This window comes from Ursus arctos, unplaced genomic scaffold, assembly GCF_023065955.2.
Source record: "Ursus arctos isolate Adak ecotype North America unplaced genomic scaffold, UrsArc2.0 scaffold_18, whole genome shotgun sequence".
In the NCBI taxonomy this organism is placed as follows: Eukaryota; Metazoa; Chordata; class Mammalia; order Carnivora; family Ursidae; genus Ursus; species Ursus arctos.
Genome location: NW_026622852.1, coordinates 14,861,153 through 14,873,294, shown reverse-complemented (window position 1 = coordinate 14,873,294; position 12,142 = coordinate 14,861,153). Strand labels below are relative to the sequence as shown.

The following is a 12,142-nucleotide window of genomic DNA, read 5'->3' as shown; positions in this document are numbered from 1 at the left end:
GGAGCGTCCTAGGCTCCATGGCCCCACCATCCAGCCGCCCCACCAACCGCTGAGGAAGCCAGCGCGGGTGGTTGAAACCCTGTCCCCTCGCAAATCGGATTAGAAGTCTTCAAAGCTCATTAACTGTATTCGCAGGATTTCCTTCCAGCGCCAATGTGGAGGACGGCGGCGCGTGACAGGCTGCGTGTAATGCGTCCGCGTGCCGCTCCAGGCGCGTCCTACCCTAGCATCTCCCCATCGTTCCATGGCCCCAATGTCTGGCCACCCCATCGTGCCCTCCGGGAAGCCTGTGCCGGTGGCCGACCCCTTCGCCCCATCTGCCCGCCACCCCACCGTCCCGTTAAATAAGCCTGTGCAGTGGAATAACCCCTCTCCCATCACATACGGGTTTCGTGATCTGCAGAGCGCATTATAGCTGTGGGCAACTTCCTTCCAGCGCCAGTGCTGACGCTGGCGGCGCCGGACTGGCTGCTTAGAATGCATCTCAGCTGCGCTACTAGCGCGTCCTATTCTCCTTTTGCCTCATCGTCCCGTTTCCCCCAGTGCCCGTCCGTCTTTCTGTCGGTCTTCTGTCCCGGGTTCCCATTATCCCATCTCAAAGCCTGTTTGTGCCATCGTCCCAGTGTCCCATTCCCCCCGCCCCGTCCCATTGGCCTCAGTCCCTTTGCCCCATCTTCCCCTCTTTCCATCGTCCATCCCCCGTTATCTTGTCCCCCATGGTCCTATGGTCCCATAGTTCTGTCATCACGTATCGCCATCGCCCCATCGTTCTATCAGTGTCCCTCGGGGGCAGCCTGTGGCAGTGGCTGCTCCGCTCTTCCCCCATTGCTAATCGGTCTAGAAGTCTGCAAAGCGCGAATGCAGGATTTCCTTCCATTGCCGACCCAGACACCCGCGGCGCGGGACTGGCTGGGTGGAATCGTATCCTCCCTTCGCCCCATCCTCCCCTCACCCATCATCCCGTGGCCCCTGGCCTCCATTCCTAACCTTCTCTTCCTCTGGCCACGTCCGCCGGGGCTCCGCCACCGTCCGTCGCGGCTCCGTGTCTCAGCCCTCCGGGCCATTACTGAAAGGCCGCGGGTCTGAAAATGTCCCGGCTGAATGTGCCGCCTGTTTTATTAGAGGTAGCGAAAGGTAACGCGGAAGCAAAAGAGAAAGCACACAGTGGCAGGAGAAATGGGAGGGGCAGGGGTTAAGCAGATTCCAGAAGCCCTACGGGGGATTCGATCCCAGGAGCCGAGGCTCCATGTCTCAGCCCTCTGGGCCATCGCTGAAGGGTGGCCGGTCTGAAAATGTCCATGCTAAATGTGCCACCTGTTTTATTAGAGGTAGCCAAAGGTAACGCGGAAGCCCATGCAAAAGAGAAAGCACACAGTGGGAGGGGAAATGGGAGGGGCAGGGGTTAAGCAGATTCCAGAATTCCTATGGAGGATTCGATCCCAGGAGCCACGGCTCCTAGTCTCAGCCCTCCGGGCCATCGCTGAAGGGTGGCCGGTCTGAAAATGTCTCGGCTGACTGTACCGCCTGTTTTATTAGAGGTAGCGAAAGGTAACGCGCAAGCAAAAGAGAAAGCACACGGTGGCAGGAGAAATGGGAGGAGCAGGGGTTAAGCAGATTCCAGAAGCCCTACGGGGGATTCGATCCCACGAGCCACGGCTCGGTGTTTCGGCCCTCCGGGCCATCGCTGAAGGGTGGCCGGTCTGAAAATGTCCCGGCTGAATGTGCCGCCTGTTTTATTAGAGGTAGCCAGGGTAACGCGCAAGCTCATGCAAAAGAGAAACCACCCAGTGGGAGGGGAAATGGGAGGGGCAGGGGTTAAGCCGATTCCAGAAGCCCTATGCGAAACTCGATCTCACGATTGTGTGTCGTGGCTCAAGCAGTAGGCAGAGGCTTTAACCCACTAAGCCAACTGAGCTAACCCATCCACAGTTTTTTAAAGTAGCAAACAAATGGCTTCCGAGGCCACTTACGTCAGTCTTGAGCCACAAACAGCTGCCGGAAATTACATCCGCGCGCCCCCTCGAGGCCGCCTGGAGAATAGCCGAACTCCTCCATGGCCCACCTCTCTTGGCTACCGGCAGTAGCCCTGCTCCCCTGCGTCCCTGCCCGCTCCCTCGCTGGACACTGGCCTGGATCTGTAGCCTATAGTTCACGGACATCCTCGTACTCATGACGCAGCTGAGAAATGTCCCCCTCACACCTGCCTGAAGGACAGAACCTACTTCAGAGTTCCTTGGGAAAGAGGGACCGTCACCCAAACCCAGAAGACACAAAGCACCTGCTTCCACCGCCAGACACTCCAGCAGATCTTCGGCCTCTTCAGCACAGAGCACAGCCAGGCTGCTTGGAGCCACGCCGCCCTGGATAACCTCCTCTCCAGCCTTCACGGCTGCCTGGAACACCGGGAGCCCAGGGAAGAGGACACCCTGGCCTGTCTGCATTTGGGGACTGTTGTCCGGAAGGATTTCAGAAGCACCTGTCTCTATCTCAAGGAAAAGAAATACAGCCGCTGTGCCTGGGAGGTGGTCAGAGCAGAAATGGAGAGGCGTCTTTTCCTCCTTTCACACCCCTCAAGGAAAGGAGAAAGTGATACCCAGGACTCTCCCTAATCAGTGACATTCTGTGCTGAGCCCCCCAAAAACGATCTCAACTCATCCCCTATTGTGGCACCAGCTGAAAAGATCTGAAACCAAAATCATGAAGTTTTTTTAAAAATGGAGTGCACTTCACGAATTCACAAAAATACATTTAGACAGAACAGCATGAACTCCTTTCTTAAATAAACGATTTCATGACACCATTGTTTTACTCTGTTTCTGTTTGGGGGCATATTTGCTGTTTCCAGAGCCGAAAGTCCCACTTTTTATGGACAAAGGTCTGGAGGAGAGTGTAGCGTTGAAGACATTGGTCAGGTAAGTGCATGGCAGTTGCTGGGACTCATGGACTCAGAGCTGCAGCAGTACAACGCAGGAGTTCCTGCTCAGATGACTCTTCGGGATGGCGACTGGCTGCCTGATGCGAGCCCATGGCGCCCCAGGCACGTCCTATCCTCACATCGCCCAACGTCCCATCGCCCCAGTGTCCCGCCCCACCCCCCATCCCATCAGGAAAGCCTGTGCCTGTGGCTGACCCTGTCCCACCGCAAATCGCTGCAGAAGTCGCAGAGTGCGTTGTGGGCACACGACTTCCTTGTGGCGCCTACTCAGACGGTGGCGGTGCGCGACTGGCTCTGGGCAATGTGTCCCCGCGGCGCTCCAGGCGCGTCCTATCCTCCCATCGCCCTACCTGCCCGGCGCCCCCGTCCGGTCAAATAAGCCCGTACGGGTGGCTGAACCCCTCTCCCATCGCATATAGGTTTAGAAGTCTGCAGAGCGCATTATAGCTGTGCGCACGACGTCCTTCTAGCGCCAACGCAGACGGTGGCGGCGTGTAACTGGCTGAGCGGAATGCGTTCGCCCTATCTTCCCATCGCCCCAACGCCCCGCTCCCTCATCGTCCATAAGTCCATCCTGAGGCCCCATCATCCCCCATCATATGTCCCCATCGTCCCATCATCCCATCGCCCATTTTTGCCATCGTCCACCGTCCCATCGTCCATCCTCCACTCATCCTGTCTCCTCTTGGCCCTATCGTCCCATCGTCCCATCGCCCCATCGTCCTGTCACCCCGTACAGCCATCGCCTCATCGTCCCCTCCAAGTATCCTAACATCGCCCCATCGTCCTATCTGTCCTACCGTCTCGCCGCGGAAGCCGGTGCCTGTGGCTGCACCCCTGTCCCATCGCAAATCGGTGTAGAAGTTGCAGAGTGCTTTGTGGGCACACGATTTCCTTCCAGCGCCAACGCAGACGGTGCCGGTGTCGGTGCTCCACTGACTGCTTGGAATTCCCCGCGGCACTCCAAGCGCGTCCTATTCTCCCTTCGCTCCATCGTCCCGTTTCCCCCAGTGCCCGTCCGTCTTCTGTCCGTCTTCTCTCCCCATTGTCCCATTTCATCGCCTGTTTGTGCCATCGTCGCCCCGTCTCTTTGCCCCATCTTCCCCTCCTTCCATAGTTCCATCGTCCATCCTCCGGTTATCCTGTCCCCCATGGGCCTATGGTCCCATCGTTCGGTCATCCCATACCGCCATCGCCCCATCGTCTTATCCCACTGTCCCGCCCGGGGAAGCCTGTGCCAGTGGCTGCTCCGCTCTCCCATGGCTAATCGGTCTAGAAGTCTGCAGAGCGCGAGTGCATGACTTCTTTCCCTTGCCGACGCAGACACCGGCGGCGCGGGACTGGCTGGGTGGAATCGTATCCTCCCATCGCCCATCCTCCCCTCGCCAGTCATCCCAAGGGCCCTGGCTCCCATTCCTAACATCATCATCCCGCCATCGTGTTCTCCGAACGCCACCGCGGCTTCGCCACCGTCCCCCGTGTCGAAGTGGCTTCGCCCCGTGGTGTCTCACCCGTCTGGGCCATTGCTGAAGGGGCTCCGGTCTGCAAACGTCCCAGCTGAAAGTGCAGCGTGCTTTGTTGGAGGTTGCGCGAGCTAAAGCGAAAGCTAAAGCGCGCAGGGAGAGGGGAAACGGGAGGGGCAAAGGCTTAGCAGGTTCCAGAATCCCTACTGGGGATTCGATCTTAGGCTTAGACTGTGAATCATGGCCCAAGCCGCAGGCAGACGCTTTAACCCACTGAGCCACCCAGGCCCCCCCCCGCGTGGGTCCTTAAAGCAGCACCCAAATGGCTTCCGAGGCCGCTTACGTCAGTCTTGGGCCACAAACAGCGGCCGAAAATGACACCCGCGCGTCCCCTTGCGGCCGCCTGGAGAATCGCCGAACTCTTCCATGGCCCACCTCTCTTGGCTACCGGCAGTAGCCCTGATCACCTGCGTCCCTGCTCGCTCCCTCGCTGGACACCTGCCTCGATCCATAGCCCAGAGTGCACGGACATCCTCGTACTCATGACACAGCTGAAAAGTGTCTCCTCTCCCACGTGCCTGAAGGACAGAACCTACTTCAGAGTTCCTTGGGAAAGAGGGACCGTCACCCAAACCCAGAAGACACAAAGCACCTGCTTCCACCGCCAGATGCTCCAGCAGATCTTCGGCCTCTTCAGCACAGAGCACAGCCAGGCTGCTTGGAGCCACGCCGCCCTGGATAACCTCCTCTCCAGCCTTCACGGCTGCCTGGAACACCGGGAGCCCAGGGAAGAGGACACCCTGGCCTGTCTGCATTTGGGGACTGTTGTCCGGAAGGATTTCAGAAGCACCCATCACTACCTCGAGGAAAAGAAATACAGCCGCTGTGCCTGGGCATCAGATGAGAAATATCTGAACCAAAATCACAAACTTAAAAAAAAATGTATCGTCCTGAATGAATTTACAATAAACATGTTCAGAGAGAACGTGAGCTACTTTCTTAAATAAATGCTTTTATGATTTCATTTTTAACATCTTTTTCAGTTTTGGGGTGTACTTTGCATTTCCAAAATGTAAAGTCCGAGTTTATAGGGAAAAGTACTTGAGGATAGTATTTGGTTGATGACATGTGTCAGGTAAGGGAATGTCCCCCTGCTGCAACTGACCTAGAGAAACCGGTAAGAGCACGGTGCAGGAGTTCCTGCTCAAATGACTCTCCTGGCTGGCTCTTCTTCAAACAGTTATTCGGGGACACGGGGACCTTCTCTTCTGTGACTTTGCCATATTCTACGTAGGACTCCAAATGTGTCTGGGGTCCTTGAGTCTATTCCAATCATTTGCAAAGGGGAAAAGTGTGGTGGATCACAGGGGATGATTTCAGAGACCGAGACCATACCAATGCAGGACAATGTCACTTCCACCAACATTTGTGTGGCCTGAATTTATTCTCATGGGCGGTCTCAGTATAAAGAAGTTTCCGCTGAGAAACAGCCTCTGCTCGGGTGACGAATCCAAGAGGAGACAAGCTCAATGAAAAAGAACAGTTTGCATTGTTACATTATTTGTACTAATGCTTTTTTAAGGGGAAAAATAGCCAATAAGTTGGCAGCACACACTTGATTGAAAAGTCCACAAAAACCGATCTAAAGTCTGATCGCATAATTTAAACCAGGGAGAGATTCACTGGAGATCACTCTTTAGAGTAGATAGCATCACTGACCCTTGAAAGAAGCATTCAAGTTGATTCCCAAAGGCATTGCCTGATGCCACAAGGTGGAAATGAGGTCTCGGAACACTTGGTAAAATTCAAAGTTAGTTCCTTATTATGAGGGAGGTGACCAAAGCATGATAAGTGGTTCCTTGCAGGTCCTTGAGGCTCACTGAAATAAGAGAGGACAGTGAGTCTTCTACTGATGGCCAAGCTTGTGATTCTTATCCTGATATTCTAAATACTGAAACTACGAACTTGAAGGAAATTTTCTTGCACATAAACGTTTTTGTTTTGTTTTGTTTTTGTTTTTAAATGCCCCACAGGCTATTCCACTATAACTTTCCTTGTAGAACCATGAGGAATTTACAAAGGATCTTCAGATCTATTGAACTCCCACATTACATAAATCATACCTCTGTAGTATCTGTTGGTATTATTCTTTCTCCTATAGTTACCATGCTTGTTTTCCTCATGAATATTGATGGTGTGCTGGAAAGGATGGGGACCGGTACCGGATGCCTAGAAAAACAAGTTGGGTAAGATGAAGTCTCTCCGCTTGGGTATTTTACAGACCCCTGAGGGAGACAGTCTAAGGAGAAAATATGTCAGGTCAGGGCTCAGTCCCTTTGGGCTACTTTTTAAAAAAATGTATATCCTGGGTAACGTGTAAAGAGTAGAAAGTCATTGGTCACAGTTCTAGAGCTTGGAAATCCAATATTAGGGTGTCTCTTAAAAGGGACCCAATTTCATCATCAGGGCTATGTCCTTGTACTCCCATCACCTCCAAAGGGCCCACCATCCAATATCATCACTTCTGGGTTAAGATTTCAACAGATAATATCCAAGCATTCAGACCATAGCAGGCTCCATGACTGCCATCTAGAAGAGAGAATATAGCCATGCTTAGTAACAAAGAAGAGTAAGTGCATTAGCAAGTAAGAGCAATAGGGCCAAGAACTGAGAATCCACATCTTCATTTTTTGACCTGAAGTCACACTCTGCTTTTTACCCACCAAATTGTGGAAATCGAACTGAAATGGAGCCGACTCTCCCACACAAATGGATGGAGATAAGAGCATGCAATTGATCGTTCATTGTTGTCTCTGAGTTGTCTCCAGAGTATCTCAGGATAAAGGTCGTTCAATGACACTTCAGGAAAGATCCACCACAACTCATGGATAAATAGCCTGATTGCTGTGAGCTGTGTGAATCAGGGAGAGCTTGAGTTTAGATGTGTGGCTCTGTGTAGGACACCAGGCTAGTTATTTTTCTATGATGACCAAGTTGAGGGCAAATTTGAGATGAGACCATCCTTGGGGGTTTCCTCTAGTGCTGGGCAAAGGCTGAAAATTGTGCTCTTGCAGCCCAAATCCCAGAGCCCTGTGCACCTGAAAGCAACTAGAATCCCAGTAGTTTCAGCAATAATCTCAGTAGGAGTTGTTGACACCGGGAAGAGGAGAGTGGATATTTTAGCCACTGTCTCATACAGTCCTAGCAAATATGGCCATGAAGAAGCAAATCGGAGAGCTGCTGCAGTAAACATGATGTATTGAGCCAGGGCGCTGGGCCTGGTGCCAAGGATGACTACTGAGTAATGAAGAGTCCATGACTAAGAGCTGGTGTGTCAAAGATGGTTACGTACCTTCCACATAAAGAGTAGGAATGTAGAGGGCTTAGGCAAAATGAAAAGAGTTCTGGATAGGAGGTGAGAGTAAGTTCTTCATATGATAATAATCAATATTTACACAGTTTTGAATTTAGGACAAACACCCTTCCTTTTTTTTTTTTTAATAAATCTGCTTTGCAATCTCTGAAAGTCCTTTGGGAAATTTGAAATTACATGAAAAAATATAAACAGAGATTCAGGGGCGCCTGGGTGGCTCATTCGGTTGAATATCCCTCTTTCAGTTTCAGGTCAGGTCATGATCTCAGGGTGGTGAGATGGAGCTCTGCATCGGGCTCCAGGCTCTGAAGGGGGTCTGCCTGAGATTCTGTCCCTCTGCCTCCGACCCTTCTTCTGCTCGCTCTCTCTCAAATAAATAAATCTTTTAAAAAAAGAAAGATTCACATTGGATACATTTTTTTACTTGCCTGTTTTTACTTCCAATGGTGCAAAAATTAGTTCTTGAGAGTGAACGAATCTTACATATTACAATGGTTCGTTGCTCTTTAAATCAACCATATCTGACAAAATCTTAGTCCTTAATATTTATTTTCTTATTATCTCGTATCTTATTGGTTTTTGTTGGGTATCTTATGTGAAGTATTGACATTGAGTTCATGGAAGTTATAGAAAATGTATGCAAGTTTAGAGCAATAAAATTCACATCAAATAGATGGTTCGCCAGACGATTCTCCCTCCGTCATTTGCTTGATCTCAAAGCTGCATTGGGACAGGTGGCCTTCCCTTATGTAGTAGCTGCCATTGCTTGTCTGTCTATGTTGCTTATGTGGAAGCCTTAGTGTGAACTGCGCTTCAGAATTAAATGCAAGTAGTTCATATTTGATCATTTAATTCTACTAAAGTTATTAAACACATTAATAATTATGTCAATTGCTGAAAAGAAATACATGTTGAGAATATCTGGATGAACATCTAGCACCTAGTGAAATTAAAAATTATTTTCTGATATGAAGCAAAATTAAAAGTTAAGGCCTAAAAATACATGTTAGGAAAATACTGTAAATTTTCAATTGTTTTGAGTACTTCTAATAAACTTTAAAGTATATCATTGCAGTCCTATTATTATTATATATTGGTATAATTTTAAATTTGGATATGATTTTAATACATTACTGTTTATATAAGTATATTACAATTTGCTCTGAAAACTTAGCTATAAAGTTAAATAAAATGTTAATAACTTTTAAATTTACTTTTAGCTTAAAATTTTTGTCAATCTTAATCCTGTATTGGATAAAAGAGTGAAGTTTGGCACTCTTTCTATGTATAAAGTACAGCTACATAGAGAGGACATAAATAGATATAGAGGATAACTGTGTCGTTAAAATTTCATGAGGGATTCAATTAGCAAAAAATATCTAAAATGCCTCTGGGGTCAAGGGAAGGGGAGGCAATAATGAAGTGAAATGGTTGAGAAACACTGCTCTAAACCCATTTGGAAAGTGCAAAATGAAAAACAAAAGTAGAAAGTAAGAGGAACATTCAGAAGATGGAAACTGATGTGTTCCCATTTAAGAGGGCTCACAAGGCAAGATGCTCAGAGAACCTAGAGCCACGGTTCCCAGACTTGCCCACCCCAGCCAGGCCAGCAGCCTCTGCAGGATCCCCAATGGCCCTGCCCTTCTCCTTCTTGGTGGCCCTGGTGGTACTCAGCGGCAACTCCCTCTGCTCTCTGGGCTGTGACCTGCCTCAGAACCATGGCCTGTTTGCCTGGAGGGCCTTGACGCTCCTGGGACAAATGAAGAGAATCTCCCTTATCTCTTGTGTACACAAGTACACACATGACTTTGCCTTCCCCAAGGAGGTGGTTGATGGCAAGCAGTTGCAGAAGGCTCAAGCCCTCTCGGTCGTGCATGTGATGAACCAGAAGATCTTCCACATCTTCTGCACAGAGGCCTCATCTGCTGCTTGGAACACGACCCTCCTAGAGGAATTCTGCTCGGGACTTTCTGAGCAGCTGAGCGTCCTGGAAGCCTGTCCCATGCAGGCGGCGGGAGTGGGAGAGACTCCCGCCATGAATGTGGACTCCATCCTGAGGAACTACTTCCAAAGAATCTCCCTCTACCTGCAAGAGAAGCAATACAGCCCTTGTGCCTGGGAGACTGTCAGAGCAGAAATCACGAGCTCCTTGTTTTCATCAACAACCTTGCAAGAAAGGTTAAGGGGCAAGAAATGAGACCCATTTCAACATGGTAATGACTTTCACTGACAAATAATATCATACTGCCATGTATTCCGCCCTGTCAAAGACTCTCATTTCTGCTATAATCATGACATGATGGAATCAATTTGTCACATGTTTTCAGGAGTATTAAGTGACATCACGTCAGCTCTACAAGCACTAGCTGCTTTCAGATGACCATGCTGATCTATTTATGTATCTATTTAACAACTTATTTATTTAACTATTTATAGGATTTAAATTATCTTTGAATAATATTAGGTATACTTCCTCTTTGTGGTTAAGAGAAAAAAATATATCCTTTATATGTGTTCAATTTATTATTTCCTTTCTTTATTAAATATTTTGTATAGAAAAATTCTTGTATTTGTTTATTATTTAAAAAAGAAACGTCTCATTATAACCTGAGGAGAGAATGGATTGTACAACACACTTACTCATATTACATTATTCATGCTATAAGTTAAAACTAGACTTTCTCTAAGCCAGTTTGTATGTTGCTGTCAGGATAGAGGTGGGCATAACAAATCCAATCCTGCTTTGTACCACTGATTTTTGTGGCAAACCAACCTGAAAACAATTATCGTACTGAAGTAGTATCAGTCATGTTAAGTGGTATAATGAGAAGAAGAGGGAAAATGGAGTTTTCTCAGCAGAAGCTGCAGTCAGTCATGTCAGGAAACAAAAACAGAAGCAGTAGATACCTCCTACAATTGACTGGTAGACTTCCAAGTGTAAATATTCTTGGAAAATGGATATTTGAGTCTGTGATTTATAAGCAACTCCATTAACTGAAAGCCTAGGAACAAGAAGTGGTCACACGGGAAGAGTAGACTATGAGAAAAGAAGATTGATTAAGATTGATTAATTGATTGATTCCTCGACGGGTGCCGGAGTGCCTCAGTAGGCTAAGCATCTGCCTTCAGCTCAGGTCATGATCTCGGGGTCCTGGGATGGAGTCCCACGATGGACGGGCTCCCTGCTCATCAAGGAGTCTGCTTCTCCCTCCCCCGCCACCCCTCCCCCACACCCTGACTTGTGCTTGCACTCTCTCTCTCAAAATAAAATAAGATAAAATAAAATAAAATAAAAAGACTAATTCTTTAAACCTTTGAATGGTAAGGGAGAAAAGAGCCACAAAGGAAACAAAGGTGGAATGGCCCTAAGGCAGTAGGACAAGAAAGAATATTGGGACGAGTCTATTTCAAAGATGGAAAGTGCTTCAAAAAATTGCATCGTTGCAAAATGTGGCTGGAAAGTGCCCAACACACTGGGATATGGGGAGCACTGAAACTTTATTGAGAGCTGGTTTGCCAGAATTCATCAATAGAAACCATACTGGAAGGTCGGGGGAGTGACTGAATACAAGAAGAGAAGTTAATGTATTTGGAGAAAATATTTGTGAGAGATTTGCCTTCTGAAATGCAGCAGGAAAACAGAATGGGAATTGGAAAGTTTGTGAATTTTTTTTTCTGCAGAGTTCCCCTTTTTGCAATGTATGTGTCTCTTAGTCGATTCATGGATTTGATTCATAGACAATCATGTCAATCTGTTTAATATGTATCTCTTTTAAATCATGGCGTATTTCATTACTCACAATGCTAATTCATTATTATTTTGATTACTACTGTGTGGAACGTCAGTAAGCTGCTCTATGGATTGAAACCATCTGGTACAGGCGGAAGCAGACAGAACTGCCCACAGTGAGAGCAGGTTTGGTGGAATTCACAACCAGAGACCACAGAGCAGCAGGTGGAAGGCGGTTGCAGAAGAGAGGAGATCCCGATGTCTTTCTCTGAGCTGGGAGTCACTTTCGTGTTGTCACTCCCTTCCTGGTCAGATTGCCTTTGAGTTCCTGTGGCCTCACTGCCTCCAAATGTAATGACAGCTTTCTAGCAAAGCTGAGTGGAGAAAGGAAAAAAAAATGATGTATTGAAAATGATGGAAACTAATGGTACAGGCCCTTCCTGTTTCCATTTTTACTTCCCTAGTTTGGTACTGACCTCAGGATGAAATGGAAAGGAATTCAGAAGAGCAAGACAACTCCTGTCGAGAAAATTACTAAATTAAAACGAACATATACAATTTTAAAACTCTGAACTAGTAAAGCAAAGGTGGCTGGTTTTCTCTAGCATCCTATGTAGCCTCACTGCCCCACATTTTCACCA

At 48.2% G+C, this 12,142-nt stretch overlaps 1 protein-coding gene and 1 long non-coding RNA gene across 2 annotated transcripts in view; one reads left to right on the top strand and one right to left on the bottom strand.

The window, feature by feature from the left end:
- LOC130544022 (uncharacterized) overlaps window positions 1–4,680 on the bottom strand; it is a 33,141-nt gene extending 28,461 nt beyond the window's left edge. Inside the window, exon 1 of the long non-coding RNA XR_008959883.1 lies at window positions 988–4,680. This is a non-coding gene — a long non-coding RNA (uncharacterized LOC130544022). The remainder of the gene's footprint in view (window positions 1–987) is intronic.
- Window positions 4,681–9,401: 4,721 nt separating this feature from the next.
- Window positions 9,402–9,968, top strand: LOC113260293 (interferon alpha-1/2-like). Its single transcript, XM_026505998.3, has one exon. It carries the CDS (start codon window positions 9,402–9,404, stop codon window positions 9,966–9,968), a length of 567 nt encoding a protein of 188 aa, XP_026361783.3.
- Window positions 9,969–12,142: the final 2,174 nt, after the last annotated feature.

What these genes read in the sequence shown, in the direction of transcription:
- LOC113260293 (XM_026505998.3), top strand. Translation starts at nt 9,402, where the DNA reads ATGGCCCTGCCCTTCTCCTTCTTGGTGGCCCTGGTGGTACTCAGCGGC.